A 21,952-nucleotide genomic window follows, 5' to 3' on the forward strand; every position below is an offset into this window, starting at 1 on the left:
GGAAGACCATGGCCACGGCGTTTTAGACCCTTTTAACAGGCTTGACTTTGGCTCTCCACCTCGGTACCCAAGGTTGACGACTTATCCAAAAAAGGTGAAGACATAATTGGTGAGTGTGATAGACTCTGAAAATAAAGCACCAAAAAGAAATACCTAACAGAACTCACCCCAACACAGATTCCTAAAATACATTCATTCCTACGTTAATAGATAGAAAAGGAATGGCTTGATCAGGTCCATTCTGTCCAACTCCAATTAGTGAAATGGACTCCCCTATTTCCCCTAGGAACAAATAAAATACCTGTGTTCCTCCCCAGGACTCTTTAACTGGTGCACACAGGCAAAGGCGTTGAGGAAATAGAGGGTATTGAGTTATGTTAATTTGTTCCTATGCTAACCAAAAAATAAATGCTAGATAACTTTGTCCATCTGGTGTCTTCTTCATTTCTAAGTGAATATGTGCAACATTGTCATATTTGTATGTTTGATCCTATAACTATAGATGTAGCAATGGTCACCGAAGCCGACAAGGCCTCAATCCTGTGCGGTCCTGCCATGGCCATCACACAACCCCCCACCTCTATGAGCATAGGTCCATGGTGGGCAGACACAAAATCAGCGGCCAGAGCAGCAGCGTCAACAGCAGAGGAGGGATTCCGTTCCCTGATCCACACCTGGAGCTCCGGAGAAACAAGGCAAAGGAATTGCTTCCTTGGAGCGATGTTGAGGCTGCACCCATCTCTGGTACAGATCATGCAGACAGACGTACACCTCCTTTGGTGACTCATCTTCTCCCACCTTGGCTCCACGGAACTGAAGTCGATATGTCTCGTTGTTGATCTCATATTTTTCCAGTATGGCCTCCTTAACACGCTCAAACTCCAGAGCGCCTTGCTGGTCCGTACTAATATAAGTACCTCTAGCCTTGCCCGTAAGGAGGAGCGCCAGCCTAATTGCCCAGTCAGTTGTTGGCCACTGACACGCCAGAGCTACATGTTCCCTCTCCATCTGGCCTCTACCATGAGTCACAGCTGGAGCAGATCCACCTTCGGTGACGTCCTGGACAGAGGTTGAGACAGGGTTTGAAGGCACATCAGGGACCAGCGTGGTCCTTTGGTAGACCTCTTGGTGCAGGAGACCGAACTGATGTTGGATGGCCTTCCACTGTCATGCAGACTCTTGCTTCATCCGAGCCTCCTAAGCCTTTTATTGTGCCATATGAGACCGGAATATTTCCGGACCGGCCAGCCCCATGCCTCTTCACGGGCCGGGCCGGATGACCGCCAGACTGTCCGAACTACGTTTCGAAGCCCCACCACGCCCCCCTTGCCTGGGTTTTCTGTTATGGACATTCGGGGTTTGTCTCACGTTTTGGACTCCGCGCCTGCCACCTTCCTTTTTTTAGGCTTTTTTTAGGTTGGGTATGGTTTTGGGACGTCTGGGATTCCTCCCTTAGGTGGGAGGTACTGTCATGTCTTGTTAGGGTTTTGGGTGGAAGTGTGTGTGTGTGTTTACTTTTCACCTCTTGTTACCCTTCCTCTTGTGACCAGCTGCTCATGATTGATAATCACCCCTTGTCTGTCTATTTAAACCCTGTTTTTTAGTCTTTGTAAGATCGTCTGCTTTGTTTGTAGCATGCGACGTTTCCATGTCAAGTTCCTCGTTACCCCATGTCTTGCAGGTCAAGATTGATTTTGTTATTTGATGTCTAAGTCCTTCTTATTTTCTGAAGAACTCTGCCTCATTTATTAAACTTTTGTGAGAGCACTGCATTCCACTCATCCATTGCCTGCTTCCAGGCATTTGGGTCCAGCCACGTCCCACGACCAAGCTAACCGTGACAGCGCCTAGAAAAAAAGGTAGATTAATGAGGTTGACTGCCTGAAAAGTTGATCTTTGAGCAAAAAAAGTTTGAACACCCCTGGTTTACAGGAAATGCAGGCTTCTGTGGTCTCTTTGTTATTGGCCCCAGCATCCACTCCCCTCCGCCAAAAAAACAAAGCCACAAAGAGGAACCATTATCAAATGGCCTGACGACACTCTCCCCCAACTCCAAGACTGCTTTGAACAGACACGGTAGGGTAACTCTCCACCATGAAGACCTGAGTGCATTCACAGACACAGGACTATGTTACATCAAGTACTGCATGGCTACGGTCACTGTGGAGAAGACCATCCAGGTGTACCGAAATCGGAAGCCGTGGATGATCAGACAGGTCCTATTACTCCCGAGATGCAGCCTACAGATCTGGCAACAGGGCATTCTACAGCGCAGCTTGCACCAAACTGAGGGCAGGCCTTAAGGCTGCCAAAACAGACTACAAGGGGAAGATAGAAGGGCAACTCGACGAGCCCCGAACGATGTGATGCATACGGTCCCTCACCAACTGCAAGGGCCGAGCTGCGACTCCTGCGGACTCAGATGCGGAACTGGCAGAGAAGCTAAATAACTTTTTGCCCGCTTTGAGTCCCAAGCCCAGCACCCAGTCACAACACCTCAACCTCCAATACATCCCAGGTCAAGCTCCAGAAAAAGCTTCACCCCACTCACTGTGGAGGTAGGGGACGTGAGACGTGTGCTCCATGCAGTCAACCCCAGGAAGGCCACAGGACCGGATGGAACAGCAGGCAAAGTACTCAAGGCCTGTGCTGACCAACTAGCACCAGTCTTCAGAGACATTTTCAAACTGTCACTAGAACAAGCCTCTGTCCCAGCCATCTTAAAAGTGGCCACCATCATCCCAGTACCCAACAAGTCACCTGCAAACAATCTGGGCGACTATCGCCCAGTAGCTCTCACACCGATCATCATAAAGTGCTTTGAAAAATTGGTGCAGAAAAACATCAAAGCCTGTCTTCCCCTCATCCATGACCTGCATCAGTTCGCATATCGGCCGAAAAGATACACCAAAGAGGCAATAACCACTGCTCTCCACGCTGCACTGACCGCCTTGAGAAAAGCGGAAGCTATGTCAGAATGCTCTTCATTGGCTACCGCTCAGCTTTTAACCCCTTAAGACTGGACATTCTTATCCGCAAATTGGCCATCCTGGGGCTCCCACCTTCCACCTGCTCCTGGATTAAGGACTTTCTGGTCAACCGACCCCAGAACATGAAGCAGGGTTGCCACTTCTCATCTGCCCGAATGGTCACCACCGGCTCGCCCCAAGGCTGTGTGCTGACTCCACTACTCTACACGCTCTACACCCACGACTGCAGACCCACACACCCTGAGAACGTCATTGTGAAATTTGAATTTTTATTTCAAATTATATTATTACTATTCCAAATGGGTGAGATCCCGACTGGTAGACAGCGATGGAAAAACCCTGGTAATACTAGTCACTAACAGGTGAAAAAGACAGATCATTAGTCTATAAACTGATAAAAGGGTGTCGGTGTCCTGTACCAGTACCTAAGCTCCGAGGGTATGATTGTTAGGGTAGAACTTTATTTCATCCCGTATTCGGGAAATTTATTGGTTGCAGTAGCAAGACAGACACAAGATACACAAGACATTGTAGACCAACATAAAAAAAATGTGAGCCACACACAGGAAGTCCACAAGGTGGGGACCTTCTGCAGACTGACACTGAGGTTACCACACAGTCCCTTAGTAGTCTGGAGGTTTTAAAAATCATCTTCCTTTTGTGTTGCGTGTGTGGTGATAGCCCAAGGAAAACAAAAGGACGGTGAACTTGTTGCCCTGATCAAATACCTAACTTCAAAATGGGCATATCCAAAAGTAAAACGGCTATTGATGATGACCCTAAACGTCTTAATGATTGGAAATTTGTTGAGAACCAATCTGCCTCGAGGGTTAAATACCTAAATTTATGCATAACAAAATGTGAATTTGCTGGCCATGTTGACAGATATAAAATAATGGACCTGCAGGATAAGATGTGTACTAGACAAAGGGGTAATATATATAAAATGGAGAAGGATGGATATGATGATATTAGTTTTTGCTTGTCAATGGCTAAGAGAAGGAACAATGGTAATGCAAAGAAAGTTGAGCAGAGTGGGAGAGAGAATGTTGATAAGGGGGTAGCGGCTGGGAAAGCAGAGCAAGCTGTTCGGTTTCACAGAAAGGACGATGAAGAGACGGGTCCGGTGGGTGTGAGAGGGGACCTGAAAAAGGAGGAAATAGTGGGTAAACTGATCCACATTTGGACCCACCTTTGCCCCCTCCAACATACGTGCCTGACCATTTGACCAGGTCAGGAGGTTGCCCGAAAATGGGGTAAAATCCAGCCGAAAACAGCATTTATTGATTAAATACAAATACTGGAGCTTTTGAGACATTACAACCAGGCCAGGGGGGTGATTTTTCCCGGGAAAAGACAGCGATGGACGTCAATGGTGAAACGCCAAAAATTTAACTGGGGTAAAATCCACTTCCTAGCAGCATTTTGTGATTAAATACAAACACTGGAGCTTTTCAGATATCAGAACTTGGCCCACAATTGCAATATTATTTAGGAATATAGCCATATTTGTAATTTTACTCACCAAAAATCCTTTTTACACAATATCCATCCTCCTTTCTTTCTTCCTTCTTTCCTATCGCCATCGAAGCTAATGATGAAAGTCGAGCCTGTCCTGTCATATTTCCGGCATAGTCCGTTTTGAAAATGGCATTAAATCAACACAACAATATACTATTTGCTGGTGCAGCTAAGTTGGCGCACTGAAAGTGCCGCACACACCATTTCCCCGGCTGTAACAGGCTTGCTAGCTTCGGAGTTGATCGCCCTTTCTTAATGATGTCAATTTTTTTCTGGAAAAGTCCGTCTGGAAAATAGCTTTGTGAGCAAACAGAATCCATTTGTTTGTGCTTCTGTCGGCCATTGTGGGTGGAGTTTGCGATCTCGGCTGCCTCGGGTACTGCTTTGGCCCGCCTACTAGCCAATCATAGTTTGTGAAAGCAATGACATGTCCCAGCCAGCAAAATGCTAACGCCTATGAAAAATCATTGTGGGGTTGCCAACTCGAGATCTGATTGGTTAAAAGAAACAGTCTAGTTTAATGCAGCAGAGCCCGCAAGAACTGATTGTGAAGGCTTTGAGGCAGATCTGATCTGGCAACAAATAATGGCTGAAATGTGATTGGTTAAATGCTTCAATATGAAAACACACATCTGGAAGCAGTGCAACCAGGGGGGAAAGCAATGAAAGGAAGCTAACAGACCATTTGGAATAATAAGTATTGATGGACAAAATATAATATGATTCAGATATTTCTTAGGCCAGCAGAGAAGGCCTTGAAGGCCCTGACGGCCCGCCACTGATAAATATATATATAAATATATATATATATATATATATATATATATATATATATATATATATATATATATATATATATATATATATATATATATATATATATTATCGCGCAGAACATTATGTAAAGAGCAGAGATGCACAACCTCTTACCATATCCTGTTTTGTTGCGAGTTTTGTTGCAGATTTATATATATATATATATAATATTCTACAACGAAATATCGCTTTTGACATATTTCTGAACTTTTTTTTATTTAGACTTATTATAAAAAACTGGAGCCGCAAAGTGGTGACGGCTCACAGTATATTCAACATAAATATATTCATCTTCCGTACCACGCATCCTCCTAAGCGTTGCAGGGGTTGCCGAAGCCTATCCCAGCTGAATTAAAACCAGACTACACCCCAGACTAGTTGCCAGTCAGCCATAAGGCACACAGAGAGACAAACGACCATATTCACTCAGAATAATACCGCCACCAGCGGGAATTTAGCCCACGCCTGCCCGCACCTAAGTCAGGCGAGTGAACCTCTACACTAGGGCTGCTCAATATGTCGATCGCAAGCTACCAGTCAATCGCTAAGGTACTATTGGTAGATTGTATGAGAGTAAGATTTGATCAATAAAAAAAAAAAATATATATATATATATATATATATACGTATATTGCACCTGAGCTGGGAAACAGCGCCATCGCGAGTCCAAGCATAATTACTACCTGCCTACACTATTTTGCGTTCTGCTGCATGAGGGATATCATCAGCATCCACAACTGCTGAGCTTTGTCAGGGGCCCGGAAAAAAAGGGAAGATCACGCAATGTTGGCTCCTTGAAAAGTACATCTTTGAGCAAAAAAGTTTGAGCACCCATGCTCTACACCAGGGGTCCCCGAACTTTTTCCTGTGAGGGCCACATAACCTTTCCCTTCTCTGATGGGGGCCCGGTGTCAGTTTGTATAAGAAAAAGGTGTGACGATTGTAGGGGAGCTTAATTTTTTTATTGTTTTCCAGAAAGCCACACATAACCAAATAACCCTTTCCAGGTTATTTACAGAAAAAAACGTCAGGAAACAAATAATAACACTATTAATGAAATAAATAATAACTAAATAACCCTCTCTGAGTTCTTCACAGAAAAAACAGGAAATAAATAACACTATTTATGAAATAAATAATAACTAAATAACTCTCTCTGGGTTCTTCATAGAAAAAAAAACCATGGAAATTTAACTTTCTGTTGTGCCATGCACAATCTTAACAGATAAAAGTTCAGCTCAGTTGTCAGAGCAGAATCTCTCTCACATCAACACTTTGCTGCACAGTGCTTGCTGGTGAATTAGGCAGTGGACTCGTAGCGGGGCGGTGAGACCCCTTTTTTCCAACTCCCGGTTCATGCGTCCCATTAGACCGCGAGTTTCGCCCACCATGCTAGGAGCCCTGTCAGTCGTGATGCTAGCTAGCTTTGACCAGTCCATGTCCAACTTCTCCATGGTTTGGCACACTTTGTCAAACATATCCTCTCCCGTTGTAGTCCCTTTGAGACTTTGGAGGGCTGCCAGATCCTCGCATATCTCAAAGTTTGCGCTAACTCCACGAATAAAAATGAGCAGTTGCGCTGTGTCTTGCACGTCCGTGCTTTCATCCAGTGCTAATGAAAAAAAGTCAAATTCTTTCGTCTTCTGCTGCAGCTGGGCATATACATTACTCCCGATTTCTTCAACGCGTCTGGTGATTGTACTCGCCAACAGACTTGCGGCATTAAATGCATCTTTCTTCTTGGGACACACCTCCTCCACGACAGCATCCATACATTTCTTAACAAACTGCGTCAGTGAAAGGCTTACCGCTGCTTGCTATCAGTTTAGCAACTCGAAAGCTGGCCCGAACGGATGCCTGGTTCAGCTGAGCTTGGCGTACAAATGTATTCTGCTGAGATAGTAGTTCACTTTTTTGCTTTGAGTTTGTCTGCTTGTATTTGGCCTTGCAAGCTATTGTACTTGTCTTTGTGACGGGATTCATAGTGTCGGCGAAGATTGTATTCTTTGAATACCGCCACCGTCTCTTCACAGATGAGACAAACAGGCTTTTCTTTGCATTGAACAAAAAACTAATCGTTTGTCCACTCCAGGTTAAATACCCCGCATTCTGAATCAATTTTTCTCTTACCTAACTTTTTCGCCATTATTCCGTTCTCTCTTTGACAGGGCGGGGCCTAGGATTTTTTGGGGGGGAAATAAATCCGATAGCATCTCTGGTATTGTTCAGAGGGCCGGGCCAAATGTGCCCGCGGGCCGTAGTTTGGTGACCCCTGCTCAACACCATCAGGCAGCGACTGAAATATACACTTAAGTAATTCAGGTTTGAGTTAAATAATAATTAAAAAACACTACACATACAAAATAAAAGAACTAAATGGTGAGGGTTATCAGGCCGACCAGCTCTGCCAATAAGGTGCCTCTTATTATCATTTTTTCAGGGAGTTGGCAACCCTAATGGTTGTTGACTCAAAAACACTTAATTATTACTTACGGAGAGAAGAGCTGCCAGATCCTACTCTCAGGATCTGATTAAGAACATCATCGCTTTCACTGGTGCTAGCCATGCTGTTCCGCATTTGCATCATAGATAGCTGGGAGCAGAGACTGGGCTGGCGGTCCATCTTGTTCAATGCCTGGGGGAAAAATTATCATCTAGTAAGCAATCATGAGTTATAAGACAGCCAGCTGCTGTACTGTTGTTATTCTTCATATTTTCCACTCCGAGCTGCTCCCGAATGACTGAGATTATCACCTTATCTCTAAGGGAGAGTCTGGTCATTCTGCAGAGGAAACTCGTTTGAGCTACTAGGATCCGGGACCTTGTTCTTTTGGTCGTGACCCGCAGCTCATGACAATAGATTAGGGTAGGAATGTTGATCGACCAGTAAATAGGGAGCTACTGTTAGGACTAGCTTGTTATTGTTTTCTCCCTGTGTTCTGAAGTTCGTTTCCCGACTCTTGTTTGTCCCTCCTGTCTTGCCGTTGCGCTCGTGCACCTGCGCGTCATTTAAAATGAGTTCCTGTTTTGTCTATTTAAACCCAACTAAGTCTTTCTTATTTTCCAAGATCCTACCTAAGTTATTAAAGTTTTGGTATGATCACTATTTCCCTCGCCCTCGCCTGCTTCCCTGCGAGACGTTACATAACGATCCGACCAGCATGGACCCAGCGGGAAGCTACCGACGCTCTCGCCGACGCTAGCCATCCAACTCATACTCCCCCGATTACCGACCCCATCCCTCACTCCGTCACTCCTGGCTACTCGCTCGACTAGGTGAGAATACCTGAATTCGATCGCCCCCTGTTCATCGCCCTAGTTATCTGGATTTGGAGTCCAGCTATTCATTTCCTCAACGGAGGGAGAATCCTCAGCCTCCATCGCCCCCTGGTGATCTCCCCAGCTATTTGTGTTTGGATTCAGATTTTTCTGATTGTGAGGACAGTCACGAGCTAATTGATTTGTGGGCTGGAGATTCAGACTCGGACTGTGATTCCCTAAGCCTTCTTCTCCGATTACTCCAATCTGGATTGCCCGTGTCGGCTGGCCATCTACAATGGGCCACCACGTGGCGGCCGGCGGGGAGGCTCAAGTCGAAGTTTTGAACACCGCCCGTCTTGTCTTTGTGGGTAGAAGCAGCAGCAAGATTTTTCCCCATGTCGGGTGGCCATCTACAATGGGCAACCGCGTGGTGGCCGGCGTGCTATGCCATCCTTCCCATGCCGGCTAGCACGCCAAGTTCCTGCTCGCCCATAAGCGGCAGCGACTCTCCAGGCCCCGTGGACGAGGGGATCGGCAGCAGCGACTCTCCAGGCCCCGTGGACGAGGGGGTCGGCGCCAGCAACTCTCCGGGCCCCCTGGACGAGGGGATCTGCATTGGCAACTCTCCAGGCCCCCTGGACGAGGGGATCAGCGGCGGCGACTTTCCGGGCCCCCTGGACGAGGGGGTCGGCAGCAGCGACTCTCTTCGCCCCCTGGACGAGGGGGCGGCGACTCCCCGGGCCCGCTGGACGAGGGGGTCGGCGGCAGCGACTCTCCGGGCCCCCTGGACAAGGGCGTCGGCGCTGGCAACTCTCCAGGCCCCCTGGACAAGGGGGTTGGCGGCGGTGACTCTCCAGGCCCTTTGGACAAGGGGGTTGGCGGCGGCGACTCTCCAGGCCCCCTGGACGAGGGGGTCGGCGGCGGCGACTCACCGGGCCCCCTGGACGAGGAGGTCGGTGGCCCCCCAGCAGTCAGGGTAAGGTGGCTGACGATCTTTCTTAAATTCCGGTGTGTGTTCAGGGTAGGGCGATCACTTAAAGGGCCAGTGCGGACACCTGCCGGACCGGCCACTGCCACTCCTCGTAAAGGGCCGGCACGGACGCCCGCCAGACCGGCCAATCCCACGCCTCGTCACCGGCCAGCGCGGATGTACACTGGACCGGCCACTGCCACGCCTCGTAAAGGGCTGGCACGGACGCCCGCCATACCAGCCAATCCCACGCCTCGCCACTGGCCGGCACGGACGCCCGCCGGACCAGCCACTCCCACTCCTCATCACAGGCCGGCACGGACTCCAGCCGGACCGGTCACTCCCATGCCTCGTCACGGCCCGGCGCGGACGCCCGCTGGACCGGCCACTCCCACGTCTCGCCCCGGGCTGGATCGGCCACTCCCACTCCTCGTCAAGTTCCGGTACGGATGCTCGCCGGACCAGCCACTCCCATGCCTTGTTACCGGCCAGCGCGGACGTCCGCTAGACCGGCCACTGCCACGCCTCGTAAAGCGCTGGCGCGGACGCCCACCAGACCGTCCAATCCCACACCTCATCATGGGCCGGCACGGACTCCGGCCGGACCGGCCACTCCCATGCCTTGTCACCGGCCAGCGCGGACGTCCGCCGGACCGGCTACTCCCATGCCTCGTAAAGGGCTGGCGCAGACGCCCGCCTGAGCAGCCGGCCACTCCCACGCCTTGTCACCGGCCAGCGCGGACGTCCGCCGGACGGGCCACTCCCACGCCTCATAAAGGGCTGGCGCAGACGCCCGCCTGAACAGCCGGCCAATCCCACGCCTCGCCACTGGCCGGCGCGGACGCCTGCTGGACCGGCCACTCCCACCTGTGAGGGAGTAGCTTGTTATTGTTTTTCCATTGCTTTCTCCCTGTGTTTTATTGTTCGTTTCCCTACTCTTATTTGTCCCTCCTGTCTTGCCGTTGCGGTCGCGCAGCTGCGCGTCAGTTAAAATTAGTTCCTGTTTTCTCTACTTAAACCCCACTGATTATTATGTCATTGGTCGGATCGTCTGCTTTACTTCCCTTGCCATGTGTCTGCGTTACCTTGTTCCTCGATTCCATGTGTTTTCCCTAGTCAGGTTTGGTTTTGTGATTTCATTTCAAAGTCTTTGTTATTTTCTAAGATCCTGCCTAAGTTATTAAAGTTTTGGTATGAGCACTATTTCCCCCTTCCGCGTCTGCTTCCCTGCGATTGGGTCCGATTCCTCGTACCCTTGCCTCGACATCTCCCCAAAGACATAACAGCTTCGCTCTTTGGCTCAGCTCCTTCTTCACAACAACGGACCGATGCAGAGTTGGCATCACTGCTGACGCCGCACCAATCTACTTGTCGATCTCCTGCACTATTTTTCCCTCACTCGTGAACAAGACCCCCAAAATACTTGAACTTGTCCACTTAGGAAAGGAACTCGTCCCTGACATGGAGAGGGAATGGATCCTTGATCTGAATGAAGACCAAGCTCTCAGATTTGGAGGTGCTGATTCTTATCCCGACGGCTTCACACTTGGTTGTGCATTTTTCCAGTGAGAGTTGGAGATCGTGGCCTGATGAAGTCAAAAGAAAAACCACACATCTGTAAAAATCTGGGATGCAACGGGACCCTCCCAAAGCCACGGCTTTGTCTAGATATTCTGTCTATAGAAGTTATGAACAGAATTGTTGACATAGGACAGCCTTGGCAGCGTCCGGACCCCAATGAAAATGGACCCAACGTACTGCCGCCTATGTGGTCCAGACTCTGACACCAGTCTACAACGACCGGAGCTCACGTATTTGGGATTCCGGTACACCATACTCCATTAATTTTCCTTAGAGATTTGGAAGGAAATCTGAGTACCTAAACAGGCACAGGGAGCACATGAAAACAGCACACAGGAGGGCGAGAGCCCTTTATTTCAGAACTCTGAGGCAGATGTACAAACTACTCATTCACTCTGCCACCATAATTTTGGAATTTTATTTTAAAACATGCTGCACCAACCTTGTCGTTGAGTGTTGGGTCATTGAGAGAATACAACTTGTTGGTAATATCTTTCCCTATAAGGTATCTGAACACCTCATTAAGGAATGTATCTGATTCCAAGAAGTATGTGAGTTTCTCCCTAGACCAACATATAAATTTACAGGTCTCTTCTGCCACAATGGTTACCTAATATATATGGGGAAAAACAATGACAAGATAACATTTTTAACTCAACATCAAATAGTATCAGGATAAAAAGATGAATAAAACATGAGCCTTTTATACCGATCGTTATAAACACTTTCTCACAGCACGGAATTCAAATCAGGCCAAACCTCTCCTTTTTCAGGTCAGGCAGGATTACCTAAATTATTTAATTAATTCATTCTCTGCACTGCTTATACTCACAAGGGTTGGGAGGGGTCCTGAAGCCTATCCGAGCTAACTAAGGGCATCAGGCAGGGGGCACCCTGAATCAGTGGCCAGCCAATCACAAGGCATAAGGAGACAAAGGACAACCATTCACGCTCACACATACATTATTCATTCTTCCCTCTGTGTGAGTGCGCGTGTGTTTGCTTTTCGCCTTGTGTGTCCCTCCTGGCTTCCCTTCTCCTCTCGTTGACCAGCTGCATTTGATTGACAATCAGTTCCACTTTCTGTCTATTTAAACGCCACATCGTTGTTTTGTCATTGTCGGATCGCCTGCTTTGTTTCCACGTTCCTCGTTTCCCCATGTGTCCCACGTCAGGTTTGATTTTGTTGTTTGACGCCAAGTCTTCGTTATTTTCTAACCGCCCTGCCTAAGGATTTAAAGTTTTGTTTGAGCACTGCCTGTTTGGGTCCACTCTAAGACTACTATGTACTTCTAAAAAAAGAGCAACGACTGACAGTGTCACATTCTGGTGGTGTGTGTATGTGTGCGTGTTTTCACCTCCCCTCATAGCCAGCTGTTTTGTGTTGATTTGATTAGCCCTGAGAGGTATACAAGGAGAATGTTTGGTGACGTCGGTCTGGGAGTATTACTACCTTTACCTCGTGTGTCTCGCACCGGTAAGTCATGTTTTGGTTTTTGGTGGTGTGCGTCCTCCTCCTGTTTACTTTGTCACTTGGATATTCAACTTTTGTTATTAAAAGAACCCAAGTTTTTGCACCAGCAATTCTCGCCTTCCTGGTTTCCTGTATCCCAGGTGTGAAATATGAATTTTATTCTTATATTTAATCTTGCACACTTTTGCACTCTGATGTATTAGAAGTTACTGGAATAGAATTTATTTACACCTATTGGTTAAAATGTGCACTACACCTTTTGTACTCCACCTCCTTCATTTGTATCAACGCCTCCCATTTTTATGACTTGCCTTATCTCTATTAAAAACACCGTTGAAGCAGCTTTTCGGCGGGAAATAGCTTGGAGGAGCCTGGAGAGTAGTCACATTCTCCGGCATCTGAATTGTTGCCTTTCCCCCGCCTCTGCAGACGCGGCTTTAAATTTCATTCTTTCTGTCTCAATGTGTGCTCTTGTGTTCGAGTTTATTTAAGTGTTGGCAAGTAGCCACAACATTCTGGTGCCCGAAACCCGGGAAGATTCGCATCTTTATTTTGGATCGCGAATAATCAATCCAAAAATCTGACGTCAGCTGTTTCCCCATTGAGGAGAAGGGTGATCGATTCTCCGCTGTCCAGAAGAAGGAAGCGAATCCATCCCACCAGACGCAGAGCGCATCTGAGCGGTAAGGCACTTTTAAAATTAATTTGTAGAATCCAACCCAGCATAAGGCCCCGTTTCCCTACGAGAAAGGGAAATGCTCCATTCGTCGGAGAAAAAGTTGCGTATACTCTTCCCTGTGTGTCGGGGAGGCGCTCTCTGTGTGTCGGAGAGATGTAAAAGTATACAGCAGGATTGAGGCTGTGTGTCTGCCTATCTCCAAGAAAAGCCCTGCTTTTCTGGATGAATTATAGGGTGACAATCCACGAAAGTCGGCTTAAAGAGCCGCTAGAGAGGAGGAGGTCGCACCTCCCCGCCAAGGAACTTCCAGGGTTGTGTTAAAAATATAGAAGAAAAATATTGTTATACTGTGCCAAGAGAATGAAAGAGCTCAATATAAAGAAAAAATATAGAATAATAACTATAAAACTTGCAAGTAATCTTCATAAGGAGAAATTCAAACCAGAGCACTTGTGACACGGTCGTAAATCACAACGTTTGAGTATAAATGACTACTTAGGCGGGTAAATAAGATAGTAAATTAAACGGGACGTCCCTAGAGAAGGTGAGTAAACACCGCCGTAAATAAAAAGTCATAAATGCGTTACGGGAATAGCAGAATATGCAATTATAATTATTTTTAAGAAAAATAAAAATCTTCAAACAAAAGAAGTTTCCAAAAATGGGATTGAAAAGCAGCAAAGAAGTCCCAACCGACATGAAGTTTATGCTTCAACATTTTCCTGATAATTGCACTTATATGGAAAAGTGGAGGAAGAATAAGGAGTGGGATGGGAGACTGTTGGAAGAGCCATTACAGGCCATAAAGCAGAAATTACAAGTGGAGAAAGCTATTGAAAATGGTAAAAAGGAGAAGATACGTAGAGAGCTTCAAGATATTCAAGTTTGGATCATCCAGGCCCAATTAAGGCATAAGCAAAAAAATATTAAGAAAATTAAACAAGCTGAACAAAAAACAAGTATAACAGCTTTGATTGATATTAGACCTCATGAAGAAACACTGGCCCCCTCCTCAGCCCCCCGCTCAGACGACAGACCGTACCAGGCTCCTTTTACAAGCCAAGAGCACAATGAGGGAGGGGCAACTCCAACGCACACACAAGAGCAACATCTCAAGTTACAAAATGTCTCTTGCATACCACACGATGAAGCAAGGAGGGGTGAGCCAGAGCCCACAGATGCCCCTGCAGGACCAGCAGGAGTCATCAAAATGCAGACGAGAGTACAAAAAGAAAAAAGGGGGGGACAACTCTACCCTTCCTTGATAGCATTTGAAGGACCTCACGCTGACTCACAGCCATGGGCACCACCAAGCCAAATGTGTCACATGGTTGAAGTTGCAAATCCACACTTTCAAGTGAACGAAGATCGCGATCAAACCATTCTCGTCCACCGTCCATGGACCGAGTCCGAATGCACCGAAGCATGCAAAGGACTGGGAGACCCAATAAAGAACCCAATTGAATGGTCCAATAATTTTGAACAGCTGAGACAAAGTTTCCACCTGAATGGAGCTGAGACAAGAAAATCATTCACCTTGAGTCTGGGACACAACTGGGCCAGAGTAAGAGGAAACTTTGATGAGAGGAACAACCAAAGAAAAATCCACCCCCATGATTCAGAAGACCTATTGCAGCTGGTGGAAATAGTCCTGACCCGAGTTCGAGACACGTGGCGCCCAACACCATGTTATGACAAAATCAGAGCCACAACACAGGAACAAGGAGGAGGAATTCATAAAATCAGAGCACGATTTGAAGAAGTGTTCAAAATCCCCAGTGGTATAACAGAAGACCAAAATGAGCAAGGGGCGTACCAAGCCCAATTGAGACAAGGATTCCTGGAAGGGCTCCAGCCCCAAATTCAATTCAATTCAATTCAATTTATTGGCAAGAGAAAGCACAAGGCTAAGGGCCATGTAACAAAGATACAAGAAATGTGCAACAAAACGCGGTGTAGTCACTGGCTCACGGCCAAAACGTCATCCAGAGCCCTCTTGAACTGGGCGACCGTCGGCTTCTCGACCACACTCTGCGGAAGCCGGTTCCAAGGACCGGCGATGCGCACTGAAAAAGCAGCCTTCCGCCGATTCAACCGGAACCTGCGAGGATACAGCTTCCACGGATGACCCCTCAGACCACGATCAGGTGCGGGCGTGAAGAAGAGGTCGCGGGGCATGTTGTAGATACCGTGGAGGATGTTGTAGCCCAGTATCAGGTCCCCTCGCAGACGCCTAGCCTCAAGGGTCGGCAGGTTGAGTCGCTGGCATCTTTCCTCGTAGGACATTAAGCTGAGGCCGCGGACCATCCTCGTTGCAAGCCTCTGGACCCGCTCCAGATGCTGGATGTCCCTGGCGAGGTACGGTGATGCGGCTTGGATCCCATACTCGAGAATGGGCCTCACCAGGGAAACATACAACGGAAGGAAGATGTCTGCTGTGATGATGGCAAAGGACTGGAACATTAGGAACAGCACTCCGCGAGCTTTGTTGGCTGCTTGGATGCATTGGGCCGTTGGTTTGAACGTGTCGTTGACAATGATGCCCAGATCTTTGCACCGTTGAGATCGTTCCAGTTCCAGGCGTCCCGGTTCAAAGTCAAGAGGTGCATCAGGAGGAGCCCCAATAGCCAAATGACTGCATTTCGTGATGTTGAGCTGCAGGTCCCACAGGTTCGACCATCTCCACACATGATGAAGGCACCTACGCAGGTCCTCGTAGTCGCTCCGGGGAGCAACGAGCTTCACATCATCGGCAAAGAGGAGAAACCGCTGGGAGATGTGCTCTGGCAGGTCGTTTACAAACACCACAAACAGCAGTGGTCCAAGAACGGATCCTTGGGGGACACTGCTGGGGGCGTTGTGAGTCTCTGAGAGTATGCCGTTGACTTGTACCTGAAAGGTGCGGCCAGCCAAAAACGCATCAATCCACCTCACGACCGCTGGGTGAATCGCATACGCTTAAAACTTGCGGAGTAGCAAGCGATGGTTGACCGAGTCAAACGCCTTGGCGAAGTCCAGGAAGACCAGGTCGGCAATTTGTCGATCGTCCATTAATTGAGTGACCCATTCCTCCATCATCAGCAAGTTGGTGAGGCAGGATCTCTTGGACACGAAGCCATGCTGACTATCGGAGATCGCCACTGCGTTCTGGAGATGGGCCATCATGGACGTTTTGATAATAGATTCGAACCTTTTGCAGATTACTGAAGTGAGGGAGACCGGTCGGTAATTCAACGGGTCTTCTCGGTCTCCTTTCTTGTAGATAGGGCAGATGACGGCCTGTCTCCAGTCTTCGGGGATGTCACCTGATTGCAAGGACAGTGTGAAGAGATATGCGAGGGGAAGTGCTATGGTCGGAGCGAGTGCCTGGAGGACCCTCGGGTGAATACCATCCGGACCATGGCTTTTAGTGGCGTCCAGACACATCAAGGCTCGGTAGACTTCAGGAGGTGTAATGGCAACTGCAGGCATTGGGGGAACATCCCGAGCAAATGGAGGTGCTGGTCGCCCATCATCGGCTTTGTAAATGCCTGCGAACACCCTAGCAAAAAGAGAGCTTTGCCCCTCTGCATCCGTGACACCGATTCCATCAGCATCCTTGAGTTTAACCACTTGATTGTGTAGACGTTTGTTGGCTTGAACATGGGCAAAGAAGCGTTTGGGGTTTGCACGAGATGACTGTGCTAACCTCAGTTCATAATTGCTCCGCTCTTGCCTTTCAGTGAACACTGCCCTATTACGTTGCTGCTTGTAGACCTCATATGCTGCTGCCGTGCCTCGTTCCTGGAATTCGCACCAAGCAACATCTCTGAGTCCGTTCCCGCTTCACCTTTTGCGTCGCCCAGGGTTTGTGCTTCTGGTGCCGTGGCATCGACAATGGTACTGAACGCTCAGTCACCCGGAGTATGGATTGTTTCAACAATGTCCACAGCTCGCCGACTGAAGTGATCTCCATGAAGGAAGCCCAGTCAACAGCCTCGGAAGCCTCCGCCAGTGCGTGATGATTCAGGGCAGAAAACCTTCTCTTCGGAAGCATCTCACTCTGTAAGGCCGGAATTGTTGCGTGCCAGTTGAACTTGAGCACCACATGGTCAGACATGGAGAGCGGCGGGAGGATGATGAGAGACGATACCGACGACGGGTAGCACGTGAGTACCAGGTCCAGAAGAGACGGGCGTTGGTTACTGCGGAAGCGCGTCGGAGCTGCAACATGCTGTGTTAAAAAGCAGTTATCAACTGTGTCGAGGAGTGCCTGATCGAACCGGTCGGCTGATGAGCAGACGACATCGCTCCAGTCTAATGATGGTGCGTTGAAGTCGCCAATAATAAGGCAGTCTTGGTGTGATGAGACCGAGCGAATTGCACTGATCACGTGGTTGTCGTCTTCGGCGGTAGCTTGTGGGGATCGGTAGACTCCCAAGATAGGCAGACAGACTCCGCCCACAGTTATATTGCATCGCACAACCTCAAAGAAGTCGGTCTGTTGAACAGTGGGAGGGAGAGGACAAAGGGAGGGCTTTAGCTCGCCCTTAGCATAGATGATAACTCCACCACCACGTCTGTCTCGCCTGTCGCACCGGAAGGGGATGTAGCCCGCCAGGTTTATCTCAGCATCGTGCACTTCAGAGCTTAGCCAAGTTTCAGTAATGACGATCATATCAGGCTTGAGTCTTGATACAATACTGAAGAGGTCACTGAACTTGGCGATCAAACTGCACGCGTTGGTGTAGATGATGACTAGGGGTGGGCCACCGCCATCCCTTGTTCCCTCACCGTCACCCAGTTGTTCTGAGTCTCTATGGTCACCTTCCCTTCAGTGGCGGGTGGATGTAGCTTGTCAGGGCTAGTTGGCCGTTGCGGATGCACAGACCTCTTTCGCCCTTCTGACGTCTCGCTGCCAGCTCTGCTACAAGGTTGCGCCAACAAATCCTCTCCCTCAAAGAGTACTCCTTCCGAAAATCCAGTTCGAGATCAGGCCATTGGATTTTCTTGGCGCTTGTTAAGAAGGTCTCGATTTCAGATGGAGTGCCAAGAGTCATCTTTAATGGACGGGGGCGCGCGTCAGCAGAGGATGGTGGCTCGCGTCCAAGCCTCACCGATCTTCCGAGTGAGAGAGATGCCCCGGGTGCCAGTGTCTCCAGGATCGACTTGATACAAAATATGGCAAACTCGCGATCTTTCATCGCGCTGCCCACAGCTGGGAGTTCGGGCGACTCGGGAACACCATAGATTATCACACTCCTCTCACGTTCCGACACAGCCTCTTTACTGGATCTCGCGAAAGCAATTGGATTTGCAGGGGCTTGAGTTTTAGGCTCATAACTTTGCCTACCGATGACGTCACTGCCATCTGCGGTGTCTAAGCAGGCTGACACGTAGTCATCATCATGATCGGGCGCCTCGTCAGCGCTAAACTTCGCGGCTGAAGATTGCTCCGGAGCCTGTTTGGTCTTTTTTGCCTTCCTCTTCTTTATTGGCATATGGCAATTTGCTATCTGTTCCGCATACGTGCAGGGGGCAACAGGTAGACTCTGCGGCGTGGCTATGCATACAGAGCTCGCCTTTGATATCTCATCCAGCTTGATTTGCATCTCTGAGAAAGCTTGCTGCAGCTGGTCATACTTTTTCTGGAGATCTACACAGCGATCATCACAGAAACTGCACTTACATGAGCAGGTAGGTGCGGCAGATGAACTTGGAGGTCTGTTATTTTTAGATCTTGTAGTCGCGGGCATGGGGAAGTTGAAAGGTCCGTTCCGTAGGAGCGGAAAAACTTCTTCTGCTCAAATCAAAGGGTTCGTGCAAGTACTGTGTCACATACCGAACCATGCCAATGAATCAACTAATGAAGTGGCCGATTCATGCCGAGGAGAGACACCGCCAAAACAGGTAAGCTCAGGAGTTAATACTCTGACCCAAGCCATGGCCTCATTGGTGAACCAAGAGTCATCAGAAGTATTCTACCAACGAGGACGTGGAAGAGGAAGAGACCGAGGAAGACACGGCCCACCAAGAAAAGCAAACCCAGATGACAAGTGTTACAATTGTGGAAGGAAAGGACACTTTGCTCGAGACTGCAAAAATCCACCCATGGGGAACCAGAGACCCCCACCGTTCAACCCTGAAAATCAATATCAAAAATGACGCCAGAGGAGAGAGAAATGGAAGCCTAACACGGAAGAGGAAACTGAAGAAAGTGATGGGGAGGACGAAGAAACCCCCTGCTCGCCAGTAGAAGTGTTAGACTTAACCGAAATCATGTCCACCCTCTGGGACAGAGACAGCAAACCATGCTACACCTTACTGGTGGGACAAAGTCAAACACCAGCAAAATTCTTATGCAACACTGGAGCAGATAAATCAGTCATCAAAGACAAAGTGCCAGGATTGGTACCAGGAAAGGAATGGATTACTGTGATAGGAGCAGGAGGACACATGGAGCTATTGAAGAAGTCGAAGAAAACAAAAATAACAGATGAAAATGGATGAAACCATGAAGCAAAGTTCGTCCCGAGTAAGAACTGTCCTGTGAACCTCCTGGGAAGAGATCTACTTCGTAAATTGGGAATCAGCCTTATCCCCACGGATGATGGTATAAAACCAGTACACAGGTGGGAAGAAGCGGAAATCCAAGTAGTCGAAGATCAAGAGGAACCTCATACGTTCTACTCCCTAGATTTAGCAACACAAGGGCCCTCATCCGTAATCCAGCAGTTAAAATCCAAAATCGAAAATGTAAATGGCCAAACAAAAACCCACTGGCCACTACACATCACCATGAAGTTTGGGAAAGCCAGACCGGAATTTGTTAAACAGTTTGATCGACTGGGACCCCAACTAGTTCGACTGGAGTACTTGTACTCCACGGCAGAGGGGGATGCGGCCACCTCAGTGGACTTGCCGCCTCAAGCGGAAAAACTGCTACAGTTTGAGATAACACCCCATGTGTCCATAAAGAGAAAACCCCACAGGTCTTGGAAAGACTTAGGACACATGGTGCAATTCTTGGAAACCAGAAGCGAGGACTTGTGGTCACATCAGACTCCCACAGTCAGCGTACTGACAAACACCCCATATGGAACAGTGACAAGACATAAGCTGAAGTGGATGACTCAAGCAAGTCCAAAAACGCATTTGACTGCATGACAAGACTACATACTGCTACAAGCTGAAGATTTCCCTACAGTACCGAGTTCACTGTGGTCCAAATCAAAAGCAGATGTAGGAAAAATGACCACAGCAAAGGAAGTAAGAATTGAGCCCAAGACATCATATTGACCACGAGCCAAACAATACCCCCTTAAACCAGATGCTATAGATGGCATCCGACCAGTAATTGAAGAAATGCTTGAAGCAGGCATTCTAATTGAAAGTCCATCAAGCGAATGTAACACACCTATCTTTCCCGTGAAGAAAACAGAGACGGGAACATGGAGATTGGTCCAGGACCTAAGACGGGTCAATGAAGCAGTGAAATCCAGGGCACCCTGTGTACCAGACCCACACATACTGTTGAACAAGTTAAAACCACATCAGAAATTCTTTACAGTGATTGATCTAAGCAATGCATTTTTCTCTGTTCCATTACACAAAACAGCCCAAGACTGGTTTCGTTTCACGTTCGAAGGAACCAAATACACATACACAAGGCTGCCATAGTGGTTCTGTGACAGCCCCACAATATTCTCACAAGAGATCGCAGCATGTATAAATCAGCATGAACATAAAGACACCACACAGATCCTAGTATATGTAGACGACATACTGATAGCCAGTCCCGCAGAAGAGGAAAACAAAGAAGCGATCAGATTATTCAAACATCTGGAGCAAACTGGGAACAAGGCGTCGCTGAAGAAACTGCAGTACTGTCAGGAGTCAGTCACCTTCCTGGGACACAGAGTCTCACAGAAAGGAAGGAAACTAACGGATGGAAGACGAGAAGCCATCCAGCAATGCCTGAAACCACAGACGAAAAAACAAATGATGGCCTTCTTAGGCCTAACTAACTACTGCAGGAGTTGGATTCCAAACTATGCAGAATTAACTCAACCACTGCTAGACATGATCAATGCTACTGAGATGACAATGAGAGACCTAGTAACATGGACTGAAGAAGGAAACCGAACATTCATAGAAGTGAAGCAACAAATCTTGGAATCAGGAGTCCTAGCGCTTCCTGACTATGAAAAACCATTCACCCAAACAGTGACTTGCAAAGGAACGTTCATGACATCAGTGTTACTACAACCACATGGAACAAAGATGAAACCAGTAGCGTTCTACTCAAAACGACTGGACCCAGTTGCAGCTGCTCTACCTCTGTGTGTACGAGCAGTGTGCGCAGCAGCATTAGCCATCCAGATGACAGCTGAACTTGTACTGTTCCATCCACTCACACTCCAAGTCCCCCATGAAGTGGCTCTACTGATAACACAAACCAATATGTCGTTCCTGTCACCAGCAAGACACCTGGCCATAACAGCCACATTGTTATCGCAACCCCATCTCACCATTAAGCGATGCAATACCTTGAACCCAACAATGGTAATACCAACTGAAGAAGATGGAGATCCACACCAATGTGATGAAAGAACCAGCGAAAGCTGCAAACCAAGACCAGATCTCAAAGATACTCCTATTCCAGACAGCACTTATGTATA

The 21,952-nt window shown here is 48.1% G+C and overlaps 2 protein-coding genes across 3 annotated transcripts in view; one reads left to right on the top strand and one right to left on the bottom strand.

Annotated features, from left to right (window-relative positions):
• LOC144073741 (uncharacterized) overlaps nt 1-11,188 on the top strand; it is a 16,377-nt gene extending 5,189 nt beyond the window's left edge. Inside the window, exon 2 of the mRNA XM_077599794.1 lies at nt 8,961-11,188. Within this exon, the coding sequence (XP_077455920.1) occupies nt 8,984-9,568 (585 nt within the window). The 5' untranslated portion in view covers nt 8,961-8,983 and the 3' untranslated portion in view covers nt 9,569-11,188. The remainder of the gene's footprint in view (nt 1-8,960) is intronic.
• The window catches only part of popdc1 (popeye domain cAMP effector 1), a 49,457-nt gene that overhangs the window by 7,246 nt on the left and 20,259 nt on the right, over nt 1-21,952 (bottom strand). The window contains exons 6-7 of one of the 2 annotated variants that reach the window (XM_077599792.1): nt 11,582-11,749; nt 7,821-7,962 (exon numbers count right to left, since the gene is read on the bottom strand). In XM_077599792.1, coding sequence (XP_077455918.1) covers nt 7,821-7,962; nt 11,582-11,749 — 310 coding nt within the window. The remainder of the gene's footprint in view (nt 1-7,820; nt 7,963-11,581; nt 11,750-21,952) is intronic. The other variant, XM_077599793.1, reaches the window with a different exon arrangement.

Source organism: Stigmatopora argus, chromosome 4 (genome assembly GCF_051989625.1).
Source record: "Stigmatopora argus isolate UIUO_Sarg chromosome 4, RoL_Sarg_1.0, whole genome shotgun sequence".
Classification (NCBI taxonomy): Eukaryota; Metazoa; Chordata; class Actinopteri; order Syngnathiformes; family Syngnathidae; genus Stigmatopora; species Stigmatopora argus.